Here is a 16,381-nt window from a genome sequence, read left to right on the forward strand (position 1 = left end):
TATTGAAGTGTCCATGCAGCTAAAAAAGTTGAATACTACTGCAGGATACTTCATTAAAGCAGACACCCCCAAAGGAAAAGAAAGAAAACCCCACAATCATACTCACCAGGTCCCGAACCAGCAGTGGAACACACACACCGCACGCCAGATCTCGCGCACACTCACACCAGATCACACACACACCAGATCTCACACACACACACACACACACACACACACACACACACACACACACACACACACACCAGATCACACACACACACACACACACACCAGATCACACACACACACGATCACACACACACACACACGCACACACACACACACACACCAGATCACACACACACACACACACCAGATCACACACACACACACACACCAGATCACACACACACACACACACACCAGATCACACACACACACCAGATCACACACACACCAGATCACACACACACACACACATCACTTCATTTATTATCTAATGTTCTGTCAGTCTCTTGGGCATCACCTTCACCAACATGGACATAGTGAACCTCCACCCACACTCCATCCAATATTCCACATAAGTCCTTACACCAGCCATCCCTTTATCTTCTTTCTTTTTATTATGAAGCACAGTAGATTTCAATAAATGTTAGTTTTTATTTTTTTCTTAACAGGTCACAAGTGCGGTCATGCTTTCTGTACTAGCAGCTCTATTCACCCTAACTCAAACTTTTATACAACTCTTGTGGAGCACCAGTGACTTGTTTTTACTATTATCTTTCAACAGATCTGCTACATTACTGACAGATTATAAAGGGTTTCTAGCGTGAAGCATTAAATATCACTGAATTCTTCAGATATTCAAATAGCCAAGGACAATTTCGCTTTCAGTGGCAATCAAAAGGCAATTAAATGTTTGGGCATTCTCATTCTATCTAAACTCTGCAAATCCTACTCTGAATTACCATTCCCTTTTAGAAAAGACTTTAAAAGATTTCTCTTCATATGATAAAAAAAAAACAAGCCAAAAAACAAAAAAAAATAAAAAAAAACACAAAACAAACCCCGATGTAATGATTCAGGTGAATGAATGCATCTGAAATAGATTTCCCCCCAGATTTTTGAACATTTTTCCAACAGTGCACATTATTCTACCACCAACACTTTAAATCTGCTCTGGTTAGAATAATTTGAAGCAAGCTAGACCTAGAATGAAATTCCAGATTCTTACTCTTCCTAAAATCTTAAGAGGAGAAGATCTCCCAAATCTGTGGCGATATCACAAGGCTTTATTGATCCGTCAATTCGACTGGTACGGTCATTCAAATTTAAAACAATGGGTCATGATTAGGGATAGGCGAAGCCACACATATTCTAGATCGGCGGGTCCAATTGGATTTAAAAACGAAAAAACAGTTCTGGACCAGACTTCACCCCGAACATCTGCCTGGATGCAGATACCTATACAAGTCTATGGAGACTCGAATATTGTGCTTTAAAATGGTGGTAGAAAGGGCTAGGGGAATTAGAGCAAGTGTGATATACTTACCTAGGCTGCCACTCAACCTCACACATTCACTGCTCCCCTGCTGCCCTCCCAAAACCAAACACCACCCCCACCAGCAGTCCTGGCATCTGGGCTGGGTCATATGGCTGCTCAGTGCCCACTAATGTCTGAACCTGTGGAATGCGGGTACTCTCGCCAGGTATGCCCAAACTGTATATACCGCAGACACCATTGCTACTGGCGGAGAGACCTCTCTGTCAGGTATGTGTAAATGGGCACCTGGTGGAGGCTCTCTTGGACTCAACCCTTTCCTGACTAGGATTCCTAAGATAAATCCAAGAACAGTTACTTCTAATGACGTTCGGTTCCAGAACTGAACTTTAAAGTGCGGCTGAAAGGCCAGAAGAGAAAAATCTCTCCTTATTTCAAGAGTAAATGAAGTTAACCCTTTGATCACCAGAGTATTTGTCATTTTTACACTTTTCATTTTTTCCTAGTCTTCTGACACTATCTCTAGTGGTGTAAAAAAAAAAATAAAATCGGCGTAGAGTCCCTTCATATTGCGCTACCCAGCACAAATAAAGCATACAGCTACAGGCTAGTTGTCATGGTTGTGTATCAACATAAGGGTTCTCTTCTACTTGCGATTTCTATGTGCGAGTGCGATCCAATAAAAACTTCGGATTGCACTTGCACCAGTGTTAATCAATGAGGCAGTGTCCTCTATTTCTAGTTACGAATCATGCTCTCGGTGCAATTGCAGCATGTTGCGTTTGGTGGAAAGTCCCGGCTCACACACCTACAAACAAGCCTATGGGAGCATGTGAAACATCGCACTGCACTCGCATGTTATGCGACTGCAGTGTGATATACGCAGAGACAGACAGTGGAGGAGATGGGAGAAAGTGCTTCTTCCTTCTCCGCAGCTGTGATACGATCGCAAGAACGCATCACAGTCGCATGACCTTCGAGCTGATGCACGCAGCAGAGGGTCATTAGCATACCGCTTCCGATGCTCTCGCATCGGAAGCGGTAAGATAGTGGAAAAGAACCCTAAGAGGGACCCTATGCAGCTTTTTTTTTTTTTTGTTTGTTTTTTTAATTAAAAAAAAAGATTGCATTTTGTTAAGTTTTGTAGTTACAAAGATGTACCCAAATGCATGAATTTCCTTCTCCCAGAAAAGTCTATGATATTTCTATTTTGCTGTCTGCACAGTGCATTTTTTTGGCTGCATTTTTGAAGATGCAGCATGTCAATTCATTTTGTATTTTGTCCTTGCGTTTCTCACTAGTGATAGTAGAACTGGCATATCAATCCCCTGCGGACTCTGGGTCGGCGGGGGACTGATCCCTGGTATCTGGCCAGATGCCGGTCTCCATATAAAGTCTATGGGGACTAGAATCAGACGCAAAGGGGTAGGAGCAAGCGCTTCATACTTTACTGAGTCGCTGCCGCAGTTGTGACACTGCGCGCTCCCATGGCTACTCATTACCGTCATTGAATATGCACCGTTTCCCCCACCCACCGGTGTAAAATGATTGGCTGTTTCTCCTTCAAAAAAAATCATAAAAACAGGGCAAAATGCATGTGTTTTTTCATGCGCTTTTTGGGCCACAAACTGCGTTTGTGACTACTGGACAAAAAAATGTACGCAAAATGCACTAAGATGCAGTGAGCGGACAGAGCCTAACGCTCCTGCTTTATTCCCAGTTTTCTTTTTTCCATTTTGCAGTTATCCGGGTGGCCGAATCCGAATAGTTACACGGAGATCCCTGAGAACTCCATGTTTGGGGTCATTGCAGTGATACTAGGTATCCGGAACAGATCCTGAGTTTTACAGTCCAGGTTCGCACATCACTAATCATGATATAGAACAGGAGTATTCCTTGGTACCCCTTAAACATCTTCCCTGGATTGAAACCAAGGATAAAATACAAATTGCAACAACAAAAGGGTGTTTTTTTTCCTTCAAGACCGCGTTAGTCTTAATTGATCCTAAGACAAGAACAAAACAAAATCAAACATTCTGTCAAGACCCTATAATCCACTTATTCCTATGTCCTCTAATCCTGAATTTCCAACACATACAAGGGATAGATTATATAGTTGGAAAATATATATGACAAATGAATAGGTCCTATTAAGAGGAACAAATAACTCCTTTTACGAAGAACTTCAAACTCTTGGTGCTGCAGAAAATCTGACTGCGAACAGCTGAGATCTTTCATTAACCTATGGAGAATGAGATGGGGGGGGCACACTACTTGTTCTACATACCCCTTTTTAAAGCCCATTTCTCCAGGATTCATCACCACCTTCTCATCTAAATCTCTCATTTTAGTAAGTCCTCTGTTCAGCGGTTCCCACCTTTATTTGTAGTTGATAGGCTGAGGACGAAGTTAGACACTACCTTTTTGGAAGAGGATCATGAGGAATTCCGGTTTACACACAAAATATATCAGTTGCTGGTTACACTCCGTAAACTAGCTACCAGACTTTGACATAGTGGTATTACCAGACAAAAAAATATTTGGTGGGAGGTTGATGGAATAAAACCTTTCTAGCAGGGGGGTATTCAATGCATATCTTAAGATTTCAGGAGAGATAATTGCTCCACCTCGGGTGGCTATGTTGTCTATGCATCCTGGTGCCATTGGTGTTCATAAATGCTGTCTACTAAGAATTTGCATGATTGCAGCACGCTCAGTAAAGACGGAGTAACATTTGCAAGTGACTCGGCAAGTCTCGCATCAGCATCACCTGCCACAACCGCAAACTCTCCGGACAGGAGCATCTCCGCTGCATAGAAATACATGCAGCCTACCCGCTCCTGTCAGGAGAGTGTGCGGCCATGCAGGGTGATGCCGATGAGAGATTCGCTGAGTCACTCACAAGTGTGACTCCGGCCTAATACCTAGATCAGGGGTCTCCAACTCGACTGGGTGTATGGGCCGCACAGAAGAAAAAAAATAATTTGGGGGGCCGCATTCTTTGCAGGACAAAGTGACATTTTTATTGGTACCATATATTATTTTTTTTTTTTTTATTTTTTTTTTTACACACCTTTGGATCACTGATTTTGAACATTTTCCACTTGCTTATTGTAACAAATGTGCACATTCTTTGTTTAAATAAAAATAAATATATATATATAATTTGATGGTAAAAAAAAAAAAAAATGTCATGCATTACTTTGTTTTTTTTTAAATTTTATCCCTTTCTTGTAACTAATAGTGTTACAATTAGCACTATATAGAAATTTTGGCCAACATCTTTTAGTAATGTTCCCCATCTGGTACTATTGTGCCCCATCCTAGTCCACATCCTACAGTACTGTGTCTCATCCTTGTCCCCAGCCTTGTCCCCATCTGGTAGTAATGTCCCAATCCTCTAGTAATGTCCCCATCCTATAGTGAGGTCCCTATCCTATAGTAATGTGCCCAGCCTTATCCCTATCCTATAGTAATGTTTCCCATCCTTGTCCCCTTGTAGTAATGTCCCTATCCTATAGTACTGTGCCCATCCTAGTCCCCATCCTATAGTAATGTGTCCACCTTGTCCCCATCCTGTGGTAATGTCCCCATCCTACAGTAATGTGCCCACCTTGTCCCCATCCTGTAGTATTGTGCCCATCTGTCACAAACCACCGGGGGGGTCACTCAGAAATCCCCCGCGCTGGCTACCAGTACGTCACAATCGGGGGGTAACAAGTGGGGGTCACCCCTCCTTTATACCTCCCGACCGACAGACAGAGCACGTGATGCGCTCTCTAGCGCCCCTCTTATAGTCAGGCCAATTATGGAATTGCCCGACGATAAGCAAGGAGGCCGCTATACTACTTATGCCGATTATTGAAGGGTCCCCAGTGAGAGTAGGGTATATATTCCCCCGACCTCCGCGGGCGGAATATATAAAACCTCCCCGGATCTCACTGGCCTCCCCACAATAATCCTTGGAACAACTCGCTGCCACCAACCGCTTCACGGTAACTATTAGCCGAACACACAGACGTGGGATTCAAGATCGAGATAACAGAACAGCCCAAGATTAATTATATAATTTAATCAGCCTAAAGCACACTAGAAACTACAATATATACAATAGGGAATCTACAGAATATACATATGTCAGAGTACAGTTACATATAAAGCATGGTTTACAAACAGGTATGCAATTCAATCAGTTACCTTGTGCGTCTGGCCACAGGGGGGCGCTGTAGACCAGGTTTCCAGGAACTCCCACAGATGTTTCCTGCACGTGACCCCCAGCGAAAGAACACTGGAAAATGGCCGAAGTAGGGTTATCAACCTGGGCAAATCCAGGTCCCCTCCTACCTTCGTGACCTCAGAGGGAGCACTGCTCCACCCCTGGCTGGAGTTATGGACAAAATCCACAACATGGAATATGGCCATAACTTGGCCTGGGAGCGTCGTAGGCGGACGCCAATGCTCTCATTGTGACAGTTATGAATTTAGCTACAGAATGAGAGGTTTCATGACTTGTCTACTAGTTCCACATTGGCTGATATCACGCCTGGGGTATTTCCCAAGCTCCCGCTCCCATAAAAAAGGTGTGCCAGCATCGTCCGCATGCGAAAACACCATTTTTATGGTTGCCGTATTTATCGGAAATATGGCTTGCGAGATATGAACCATTTTTTACTGGAGTCGTTCTGTCTGGCTAGTTCCAGAGCCTTATAATGAGATACAACTCTTGTTACAGGGTGACGGCAGGGAGTCATCCTGTGTCCTTTGTTCCCACATCACCTAATTTCCATATCACAGGAGATGGCCATGGGATGGGTTGCTAAACAAGTTGTGTGAAGGAAAGGGGGGTGACACCAGGAGAGGGCTTCCTGACATAACTTGAATATCATGATTTATCGTCATATCTCCGGATTTACCTCACACCTCCCCCCTTTTGAGGGCGCTAGGGGGCAGCACACTCCGGTGTTCCCCCGTGCGCCCGTCCGCGACCTCTCCTTGTCGGGACAGCCCGTCTGCGTTACCGTGGTCACGGCCCCTTTTGTGGCGAATGGTGAAGTTGTATTGCTGGAGCGCAAGGCTCCATCGCAACAGTCGCCCATTCGTCCCAGAGACGGTGTGCAACCAGCTGAGGGGGTTGTGGTCCGTCTCCACGATGAAGTGGCGCCCGTATAGATAGGGTTGCAGACGCTGCAGGGCCCACACTATGGCCAGGCACTCCTTCTCCATTGTGGAATAGGCCACTTCCCTCGGTAACAGCTTCCTGCTCAGGTACAAGACTGGGTGCTCTTGGCTCGCAGAGTCCACCTGGCTGAGCACCGCACCGAGGCCGAAGTCACTGGCGTCGGTCTGTACTACAAACGGCCGCGTGAAGTCGGCTGCCTGTAGCACGGGCGGGCTGGACAGGGCGTCCTTTAGGGCCCGGAAGGCTGTCTCGCAGTCCATTGTCCAATCGACTGCAGAGGGCAGCTTCTTCTTGGTGAGGTCCGTCAGGGGCTTTGCCAGGCTACTATAGCATGGAACAAACCTCCTATAGTACCCAGCGGTCCCCAAGAAGGACATCACCTGCTTCTTGGTCCTGGGGGTGGGCCAGGATGCGATGGCCTCCACTTTCTCAGGCTCGGGCTTCAGTGTTCCCCCGCCTACCCGGTGACCGAGGTACTGGACCTCGCTCATGGCCAGCTGACACTTTCCCGGCTTGATGGTCAAACCTGCCCGGTGGATCCGCCTGAGCACCTGTGCTAGATGCTCTAGGTGGTCCTCCCAGGTGGGACTGAAGACGGCAATGTCATCCAGGTACGCGGCCGCGTACCCTTCAAGTCCCTTGAGCAGGGTGTTGACCATCCGCTGGAAAGTGGCAGGGGCATTCCTCATCCCGAATGGCATCACCGTGGACTCGTATAGTCCAAATGGGGTAATAAAGGCAGAGCGTTCCCTGGCCTTGCGAGTCAGGGGGATCTGCCAATATCCCCGGCTCAGGTCCATGATGGTCAGGTACTGAGCCCCGGCCAACTGATCGAGCAGGTCATCGATGCGTGGCATTGGGTACGCATCGGCGACCGTGACAGCATTGAGCCCCCTGTAGTCCACGCAGAACCGAGTGGTTCGGTCCTTCTTAGGGACGAGGACTACAGGCGAGGCCCAAGCGCTGTTGGATGCCTGGATCACCCCCAGCTTCAGCATCTCGTCAATCTCCTGGCGCATGTGTTGCTGCACCTCCAGGGAGACCCGATATGCTGAACGCCGGATCGGGGGATGATCCCCAGTGTCCACGTGATGGACAGCCAAGTCAGTCCTTCCGGGCTGGTTGGTAAACAACCCCCGGAAGGGGAGGAGGGTGGCCCACAGCTGGGACCGTTGGTCCTCCAAGAGCTGGTGGCCAACCTCCACATCCTCAATGGATCCGCCGGCCCTAACCTGGGCTTGAGCTATATTGTCGTGTACCAGTTGCGTCAAGGCCTGCATTTTGTCCCGGAAGCGCATGACATACTCGATAACCGACACTCCAGGGGTGGCCAAATCCCCTTCCCAAGCCTCTTTCACCAGAGCCAGGGGGCCCCGCACACGTCGCCCGTACAGGAGCTCAAACGGTGAGAATCCTGTTGAGGCCTGTGGAACCTCCCGGTAAGCAAATAACAGGTGTGGGAGATACCGCTCCCAGTCACGCCCATGGGAGTCGACCAACATCTTAAGCATCTGCTTTAAGGTGCCATTGAACCGCTCGCACAGGCCATTAGTCTGTGGATGGTACGGGCTGGCCACCAGATGTCGCACCTGGACTTGCTTACAGAGGGCCTCCATCAGCTGGGACATGAATTGGGTCCCCCGGTCAGTGAGCATTTCCTGGGGAAAACCCACTCGGGAGAAAATCTCCAGCAATGCGGTGGCCACCTTGTCAGCCCGAATGGACGACAAGGCCACTGCTTCTGGGTACCGGGTGGCATAGTCCACTACCGTCAGTATGAAGCGTTTCCCGGAGCTGCTGGGGATGGCCAGCGGGCCGACCAGATTCACAGCCACCCTCCTGAAAGGCTCATCGATGATTGGCAGAGATACTAGTGGGGCTTTGGGGTGTGGCCCCGCCTTCCCCACTCTCTGACAGGTTTCACACGAACGGCAGTAGGCAGCCACATCGGCCCCCATTTTTGGCCAGTAGAAATGCTGGTTTAACCTGGCCTTGGTCTTAGCGATCCCTAGGTGTCCGGCCATCGGAATCTCATGTGCGATCCGCAACAACTCCGTCCGGAACGGATAGGGTACCACCAACTGTCGGTCCCTGGGCCACGCCTCCGGTGAACCCTGCTGGACCGTGGCCCGGTACAGCCGTCCTTGGTCCCAGACCACTCGCTCCGGGTCCGAGTCCGAGGGAGGCTGTGCCGCCTGCTCCTTAAGAGCTTTCAGGCTGTCGTCAGCTTCTAACGCTGCCTGAAACCCCTGACTAGATGTGGCCAGAATCGACGAGACTGTCACATCTTCGGTCAGTACCCCGGGACCTGTGTCCTGGCCTCCACCTGACTCGGCTGCCACTTGGTCAGAAGGGGAAGAGCTATCGGACCTCCGGGAGGCCCCTTGGCTTCCAGCACTCCCACTGCGGGTGACAGCGGCCACAGCCGCTGCGACCGTGGGTTGTGCCTGCTCCTCCTCCGTTCCTGACCAAGTCGCCGGTTCAGGCAGACCGACCTGGCTTCCTGACACCCCGGTTGTGGGGGAACCATGCACCGAGATCTTACCTGGGAGCACTTCCGCTCCTGGACCGGCCCCAATCTCACCTGCCTGTTCCCCTCCTGCAGCAACAGAACCCCGCTGTGAAATCTCTGGGGACCCCACATTTGCTGTGGTAGCCCCCACCCCACACACTGGTCCTCCCCCTGCAGCACCCTGCTCTCTGCTTATCCCTGCAGAGGGCAACAGATCCCAGCTCACAGGCTGATTACTTGTAGAGGCATTGTCACACCTTTCTCTGACCCCCTCCCCTGTCACAGCTGCAGCTGTGTGTGTGTCTATGGTGTCTGTGCAAGCAGAAATATCAGAGTTCACTCCCCCCTCTCTCACATCATTCATAGATAACACATTAACATTGTCAGGAGTCATGTCCGTACTGGCTGAAGGTTCAGCCCTTGGTGGGGGCCCAAACTGGGAGGTTATCTGCCCCAAATCTGTCCCAAGTAGCACGTTTGCGGGGATCCGATCAGTTACCCCCACCTCCCTCACCCCTCGCCCTGCGCCCCAGTCCACATAAATGTCAGCAACAGGCAGCGCCGGGTCAATGCCTCCAATCCCGGAGACAGCGAGGGTTTTTCCAGGGATCAAGTCTTGGGGGGACACCATCTCAGGCCGCACCAGAGTCACCTCCGAGGCGCTGTCTCGCAGTCCTATGGTCACAGACCGGCCGACGGTGACAGGTTGGAAGCTGTCCAGGGACCTACCACCACCCCCACCCACACAATACACCTTGGGCGGCCCTTGGGACGGGGACAGAGCCGGGGCCTTGGGACGCTGAGGGCACATGGCCTTGAAGTGTCCAGGTAGGTTGCACTGGTGGCACCGTCTTGGTTCTGCCACGGGCCTGGAGAGGGGAGTTGAGGGGGACACCCCCTGCAGTCTAGGGGCAGGTGGGGCAGTCGCAGAATTCATCTTACCCCCTCTCCAGGTGCTGCTGGTGGCTGCTCTCCTGGCTTCAGGAGCCCGATTGTTGGTGTAGTCATCGGCCAGGGCAGCTGTAGCCGTGGACCCCTTTGGCTTCTGGTCTCGGATGAACTGGCGGAGATCCTCAGGGCAGTTCCACAAGAGTTGCTCCGTGATGAACAAGTCCAGGATCTCCGGTCCGGTGGAAAGCTGCAGGCCTTGGGTCCAGTGGTCGGCAGCTCGGGCAAGTGCCCGCCTGTGGTCAGCCCAGGAGTCCTTTGGTCCCTTCTGTAGGCTCCGGAACTTCTTGCGGTAGGACTCTGGGGTGAGGTTGTACTGTTGGATCAGGGCCCGCTTGATGGTGTCGTAGCCCTGATCTGCCTCAGCAGGCAAGTCCCCAAGGATATCCAGGGCCTTACCCCTTAAACGGGGGGTCAGGTATTTGGCCCACTGCTCCTTGTCCAGATGGTGCTGCAAGCAAGTCCGTTCAAAAGCAGTCAAGAAAGAGTCCAAGTCTCCATCCTTCTCCAGCACTGGGAAGTCCTCAACACGGACCTTTGGAAGTTTGGTGTCTTGAAGGTCACGTGTGGCTGATGAGGGCCGGAGCTGAGCTAGCTGCAGCTGGTGGTCACGGTCTGCCTGTTGCCGTCGCTCCGCAGCCTCACGCTCTGCCTGGCGCTCTTCACGCGCTGCCTGCCGCTCTGCCCTGCGCTCTGCCAGGAGTTCCTTGTAGCCCTCCTGGTCTCCAGCCTGGAGAAGGGCCATAGCCATTTGAAGAAGGCTATCCGAGCCTCCCAGGCTCGGTGGAATGGCACGTGGTGATCTGCGGCCCGCTGCGGAGCCTGGTGATTCACTGTCCATTGCAGAGCGGAGGGCTGGCATCTGGCTCGTTGAGGACCCTTGGGCGAGCTCCTCCTCATTTTGTCCAGCAGTGCCAGGTTGTGCGATGTCCTCTGCAGAGCTGTTCTCTGGCGTCGGGCTCTTGGAGGGCTCGTGGACAACCTCCTCATCGTCTCTGGCCTGAGCATCGGCCATTCCTTTGGCTTTGCTCCTGGTGCTCTCAGCCATTCTTGCAGACTTTGGTCACTGACACAGAACTGACACCTGATGCCTCCACACACCTTACAGTATCTGCACTCTGACACTCTAGTGTTGAGCTAGTCTGAAGACCCCAGCAGCCACAGCTGCTGCAGGCAGTCTTTAGTGTCTGGGAGTATGGGTCTCACACTCACACACACTATTATCTCGATCCCACCGCTTGCCACCAATATGTCACAAACCACCGGGGGGGTCACTCAGAAATCCCCCGCGCTGGCTACCAGTACGTCACAATCGGGGGGTAACAAGTGGGGGTCACCCCTCCTTTATACCTCCCGACCGACAGACAGAGCACGTGATGCGCTCTCTAGCGCCCCTCTTATAGTCAGGCCAATTATGGAATTGCCCGATGATAAGCAAGGAGGCCGCTATACTACTTATGCCGATTATTGAAGGGTCCCCAGTGAGAGTAGGGTATATATTCCCCCGACCTCCGCGGGCGGAATATATAAAACCTCCCCGGATCTCACTGGCCTCCCCACAATAATCCTTGGCACAACTCGCTGCCACCAACCGCTTCACGGTAACTATTAGCCGAACACACAGACGTGGGATTCAAGATCGAGATAACAGAACAGCCCAAGATTAATTATATAATTTAATCAGCCTAAAGCACACTAGAAACTACAATATATACAATAGGGAATCTACAGAATATACATATGTCAGAGTACAGTTACAGATAAAGCATGGTTTACAAACAGGTATGCAATTCAATCAGTTACCTTGTGCGTCTGGCCACAGGGGGGCGCTGTAGACCAGGTTTCCAGGAACTCCCACAGATGTTTCCTGCACGTGACCCCCAGCGAAAGAACACTGGAAAATGGCCGAAGTAGGGTTATCAACCTGGGCAAATCCAGGTCCCCTCCTACCTTCGTGACCTCAGAGGGAGCACTGCTCCACCCCTGGCTGGAGTTATGGACAAAATCCACAACATGGAATATGGCCATAACTTGGCCTGGGAGCGTCGTAGGCGGACGCCAATGCTCTCATTGTGACAGTTATGAATTTAGCTACAGAATGAGAGGTTTCATGACTTGTCTACTAGTTCCACATTGGCTGATATCACGCCTGGGGTATTTCCCAAGCTCCCGCTCCCATAAAAAAGGTGTGCCAGCATCGTCCGCATGCGAAAACACCATTTTTATGGTTGCCGTATTTATCGGAAATATGGCTTGCGAGATATGAACCATTTTTTACTGGAGTCGTTCTGTCTGGCTAGTTCCAGAGCCTTATAATGAGATACAACTCTTGTTACAGGGTGACGGCAGGGAGTCATCCTGTGTCCTTTGTTCCCACATCACCTAATTTCCATATCACAGGAGATGGCCATGGGATGGGTTGCTAAACAAGTTGTGTGAAGGAAAGGGGGGGTGACACCAGGAGAGGGCTTCCTGACATAACTTGAATATCATGATTTATCGTCATATCTCCGGATTTACCTCACACCATCCTTGTAATGTTCCCATCCCATAGTAATGTGCCAACCTTTTCCCAATTTTATAGAAATGTTCCCATCCTATAGTAATGTCCCCAGCCTTGTCCCCATCCTATAGTAATGTCCGCTCCTTTAGTAATGTCCCCATCCTATAGTTTTGGTTTTGGCGGGGGCAGTGGCAGTGGCTGAAAGGGGGCAGTGGATATAACTTACTGATCGTTCTCCTCGGCTTCCAGACGCTGGAGTGAAGCTGAGGAGGCGGCCTCCAGCCCCAGATCCACAGTGATTGGAGAGATCGGTCACAAGGCCGGTATCTCTAATCAGAGCTGGGGGCGGGTGAAACACAGGTCACCCAGCTCCAGCCATCAGGGCTGCACTGATCATGGCTGGATTTCAATGTTTCAGCCATTTTTAATGGCTGAAACATTACAGTAGCTGTGATTGGCTGACGAATGCCGCTCAGCCAATCACAGCCTCCGTAGGTCCGGGAAGGAGACACCACCCCTCTTGAGGTCAGGCAGAGGTCCTCTCCTCCCCGAATCTAAGCTATTTGCAAAGCGATCGCAGCCACCGGGGCTGCGATTTCGCCATGACGTACTGGGTACGTCATGGGTCCTTAAGTACCAGGGAGCCATGACGTACCCAGTATGTCATAGGTCGCTAAGGGGTTAATGTGCAGTCCTTCACATGCACACACACAAAAACCCACACCATTCTTCTCACCTGTCGCGCATTCCTTCGGCTGCCTCATCTCTGCTTCTTGCTGTCTGCAGGCCGATGTCAAATGATAGTTTTGCCGGCGCTGCGCGCGCAGAGTCAGACTCTGTGCACAACGTTTCCAGTGCAGCGTTGGAGGAATAGTTGTGCACAGAGAGCCTGACAGAGCGCAGCGCCGGCAAAACATTCATCTCAAAGCGCAGACAGTGGCTGCGGGCGGCCCCTACACCGGCCGCGATAGTCACTGGGGGCCGCATGAAGCAGCCTGAGGGGCCACATACGGCCCGCGTGTTTGAGACCTCTGACCTAGATGGTATTCAAGAGACTGGTGTTCAACAGAAACACATATGCCTTAAGGAAGATCTTCAGCAAAAGTTAGTGGGGACAACAAGAAATTTGAACAGCTGTGGAAATCCTGGATTTTTTTTGGGGGGGGGAGAGGGATTCCACTGATTGTTGTGAATTCCACTCATTGTTGTGAATTTAGTTTTTTTTCCCCATCCAACCCTGGATTGGATGCAGATTTTATATACTCAATCTGTTGCTTATTACACAGTTTTTGCTGATAGAGAATAGTTTGAGTTTTCAGTAAATTTATCAGTTTGAGCCCTGTGCGACCTTGTCATTTTCATGTCTTGCTTATCTTTCTTACTATATTGTATTAAAAAAACTAAAACATTGATTGCATATAAAATGCTTTCTAATATGAATTCCATTTTGTGTCAGTTTCTAGAACAAAACAAAGTTCTGCATGATATGCTGCTGCGTCCTTCTAAAAACCCCATAACATTCAAATGGTATGGCCTGTGTCTGTTTGCAACAGTAATGTAATGGATCCAATTTGCACATGAATTCTGCTTGGTCCTTTAAAAAAATCCAGCTGATTGTGCAACTGGAAATGTTAAAGCAGTTGAAGAGAAAGAGACAGTCATGGCCGTACTGTACAGAAGGGATTTTTGTTTCTTCTTTTTTTAATAAGATATCAGAAGTTCCAGTCAATAAATCAAAACAACCATGTGTATGACTGGACATAAAATACCATGATTCACCAAAAATAAGAGGGTCTTATATTATTCTTTGCTCCAAAAGATGCGCTAGAGCTTAGTTTCAGGGGATGGCTTATAATTTCCAATGAGAAAACAATGTACATTTATTCTTTAACAAAAAAAAATAAAATCAACATTTATTCAAATATCATCAAATTCTGGAACATCAATGTTTCTTGTTAATCCTATTACTGGTTCAGATGCATATTTTCTTTTCTGATTTGCTATTCTCATGGTACAGAACCAGTCCTATAGTCAGGGAGTACATACCATATTTACAAAGGTTTAAATTACCTTCTGAAATTATTTTCTATGTACTGCTAAGTTCATCCCCAAAATAAAGCAGACCAACGTAGAAGAATCATACTTACCAAATCCCAAACAATTAAAGTTGGAACGTGAATAGGCTCTCATGTACAAATCTGTGTCGCAGTCAGGTCCCGCTATGTTCTACAGTTGTGGACTCTCTCCCCCCCCTCCCAGTGACTGGAAGCAGTACCACTCTAGTGGAGTGATACTGGCACCCAATCTGTTACTGAGAGCTGCAGTACAATGCAGCTGAAACGGTGAGGGGCCAGATAGTGACAGATCTCTGTGTGAGAGCCCATCCAACATCGGCACTTACCAACTAATCGTTTGGGGTCTGGTGTGCGGTTTTTTTTTTGGTTTGGGAGGGGAAGGGGGGGGGGGGGTCTCTGCTTCTTTTAGCCAAGAGTCTTGCTGTACTCTAACTTTTAAGCTGCTTGGACACTTCCTTATGGAACCACAAGTGGGGCTTATCTTTGGAGTAGGGCTTATATTTTAAGCATACTCCAAAAAGCCCCAAAAATACTGCTAAGGCTTATTTTCAGGGTACGTTTTAATTTAGGAGAAACAGGGTAACATTTAAACTCTGGATGTACTGTAATTCGGCCCAAAAAAAAAAAAAAAAAAAAAGTCCACAAATTCTCAGTCTTAACTGTAAGGTTAAATGGTTGTACCAACATCCGGGTGTACCGAACAGCTGACTGGTGAGGGTAACAAAGTACTAGACCTCCACCAATCTGATATGGTTTAGTTATCTTCAGGATAAGTTATCAATATAAAAATAGTGGATTAACCCTTTAAATGAGGTTCTTAAATTGAAATTTTAAAATTACTTACATCGCTTACTTTTCCCAAAGTTTTGGCTTTTTTCATGAATTTTGTAATTGACATACTACCAGCAGATTTCCTCTTGCTCGATGTGGAAATTGCCTGTGTCTGTCCTCCACTGTTTCCAGCTTCATCTTTGCTACACGAATTCACCTGGGTGATATAAGTCCACTGGCATGGCACAGGAAGGTTTTCTTGTTGGAAGCTTTTTAAAACATCAGCGTGCACATACCAACATAGACGATGATCTGGACGCTTTTCATACACCGAATTCTCAGATATAATGCGCTTTAACCGAGCTTTTGAAGGTATGGTAATGTTTTGATTTCGTGAGTTTGGACTTACAGTTTCACAAACTGTTGGATTGCTAGCATCACTGAATGAAAACATGCCCCGATGACAGCACTCTTGGAACTCCTTAATGATTGTTTTGCTTCCATTAACATTACCATGTAGCAATGGGAGGAGATGTGTAAGAACTGCAGAGGAAAACACAAGTAATTTAGCAATTTCTTGATTTTGGTACAAACGTTTTATGCCATAAAGAAATATTAAGTCAGGTATAAGCAAAATATGCAGACAAATGGCACATTTAGTACAGCCAGTAATTTATGACAACCAAATCAAATAAGTTGTCAATGAAAGGTAAGTAGTTTATGGTCTCAAAAAATAAAATCCCATCTTTTTTGCACATCACATTCAAATATAGCTTCTAAACATGTATAATAAAATGTCATGCAATCCTTAAAGGGAACCTGTCACCTAGAATATTCATTCTGACCTATCAGCAGATGCATGTGCGCCCTAATTACACCTCCCTACCCATCCTTGTGCTGTAAAATTGTA

At 48.5% G+C, this 16,381-nt stretch overlaps 1 protein-coding gene across 3 annotated transcripts in view; it reads right to left on the bottom strand.

The window, feature by feature from the left end:
* Positions 1–16,381, bottom strand: part of CHAF1A (chromatin assembly factor 1 subunit A) — a 221,829-nt gene that overhangs the window by 12,073 nt on the left and 193,375 nt on the right. For all 3 annotated transcript variants that reach the window (XM_075352508.1, XM_075352507.1, XM_075352506.1), the window contains exon 12: positions 15,545–16,014. In XM_075352508.1, coding sequence (XP_075208623.1) covers positions 15,545–16,014 — 470 coding nt within the window. The remainder of the gene's footprint in view (positions 1–15,544; positions 16,015–16,381) is intronic.

The sequence above is a fragment of the Anomaloglossus baeobatrachus genome, chromosome 1, assembly GCF_048569485.1.
Source record: "Anomaloglossus baeobatrachus isolate aAnoBae1 chromosome 1, aAnoBae1.hap1, whole genome shotgun sequence".
Lineage (NCBI taxonomy): Eukaryota > Metazoa > Chordata > Amphibia > Anura > Aromobatidae > Anomaloglossus > Anomaloglossus baeobatrachus.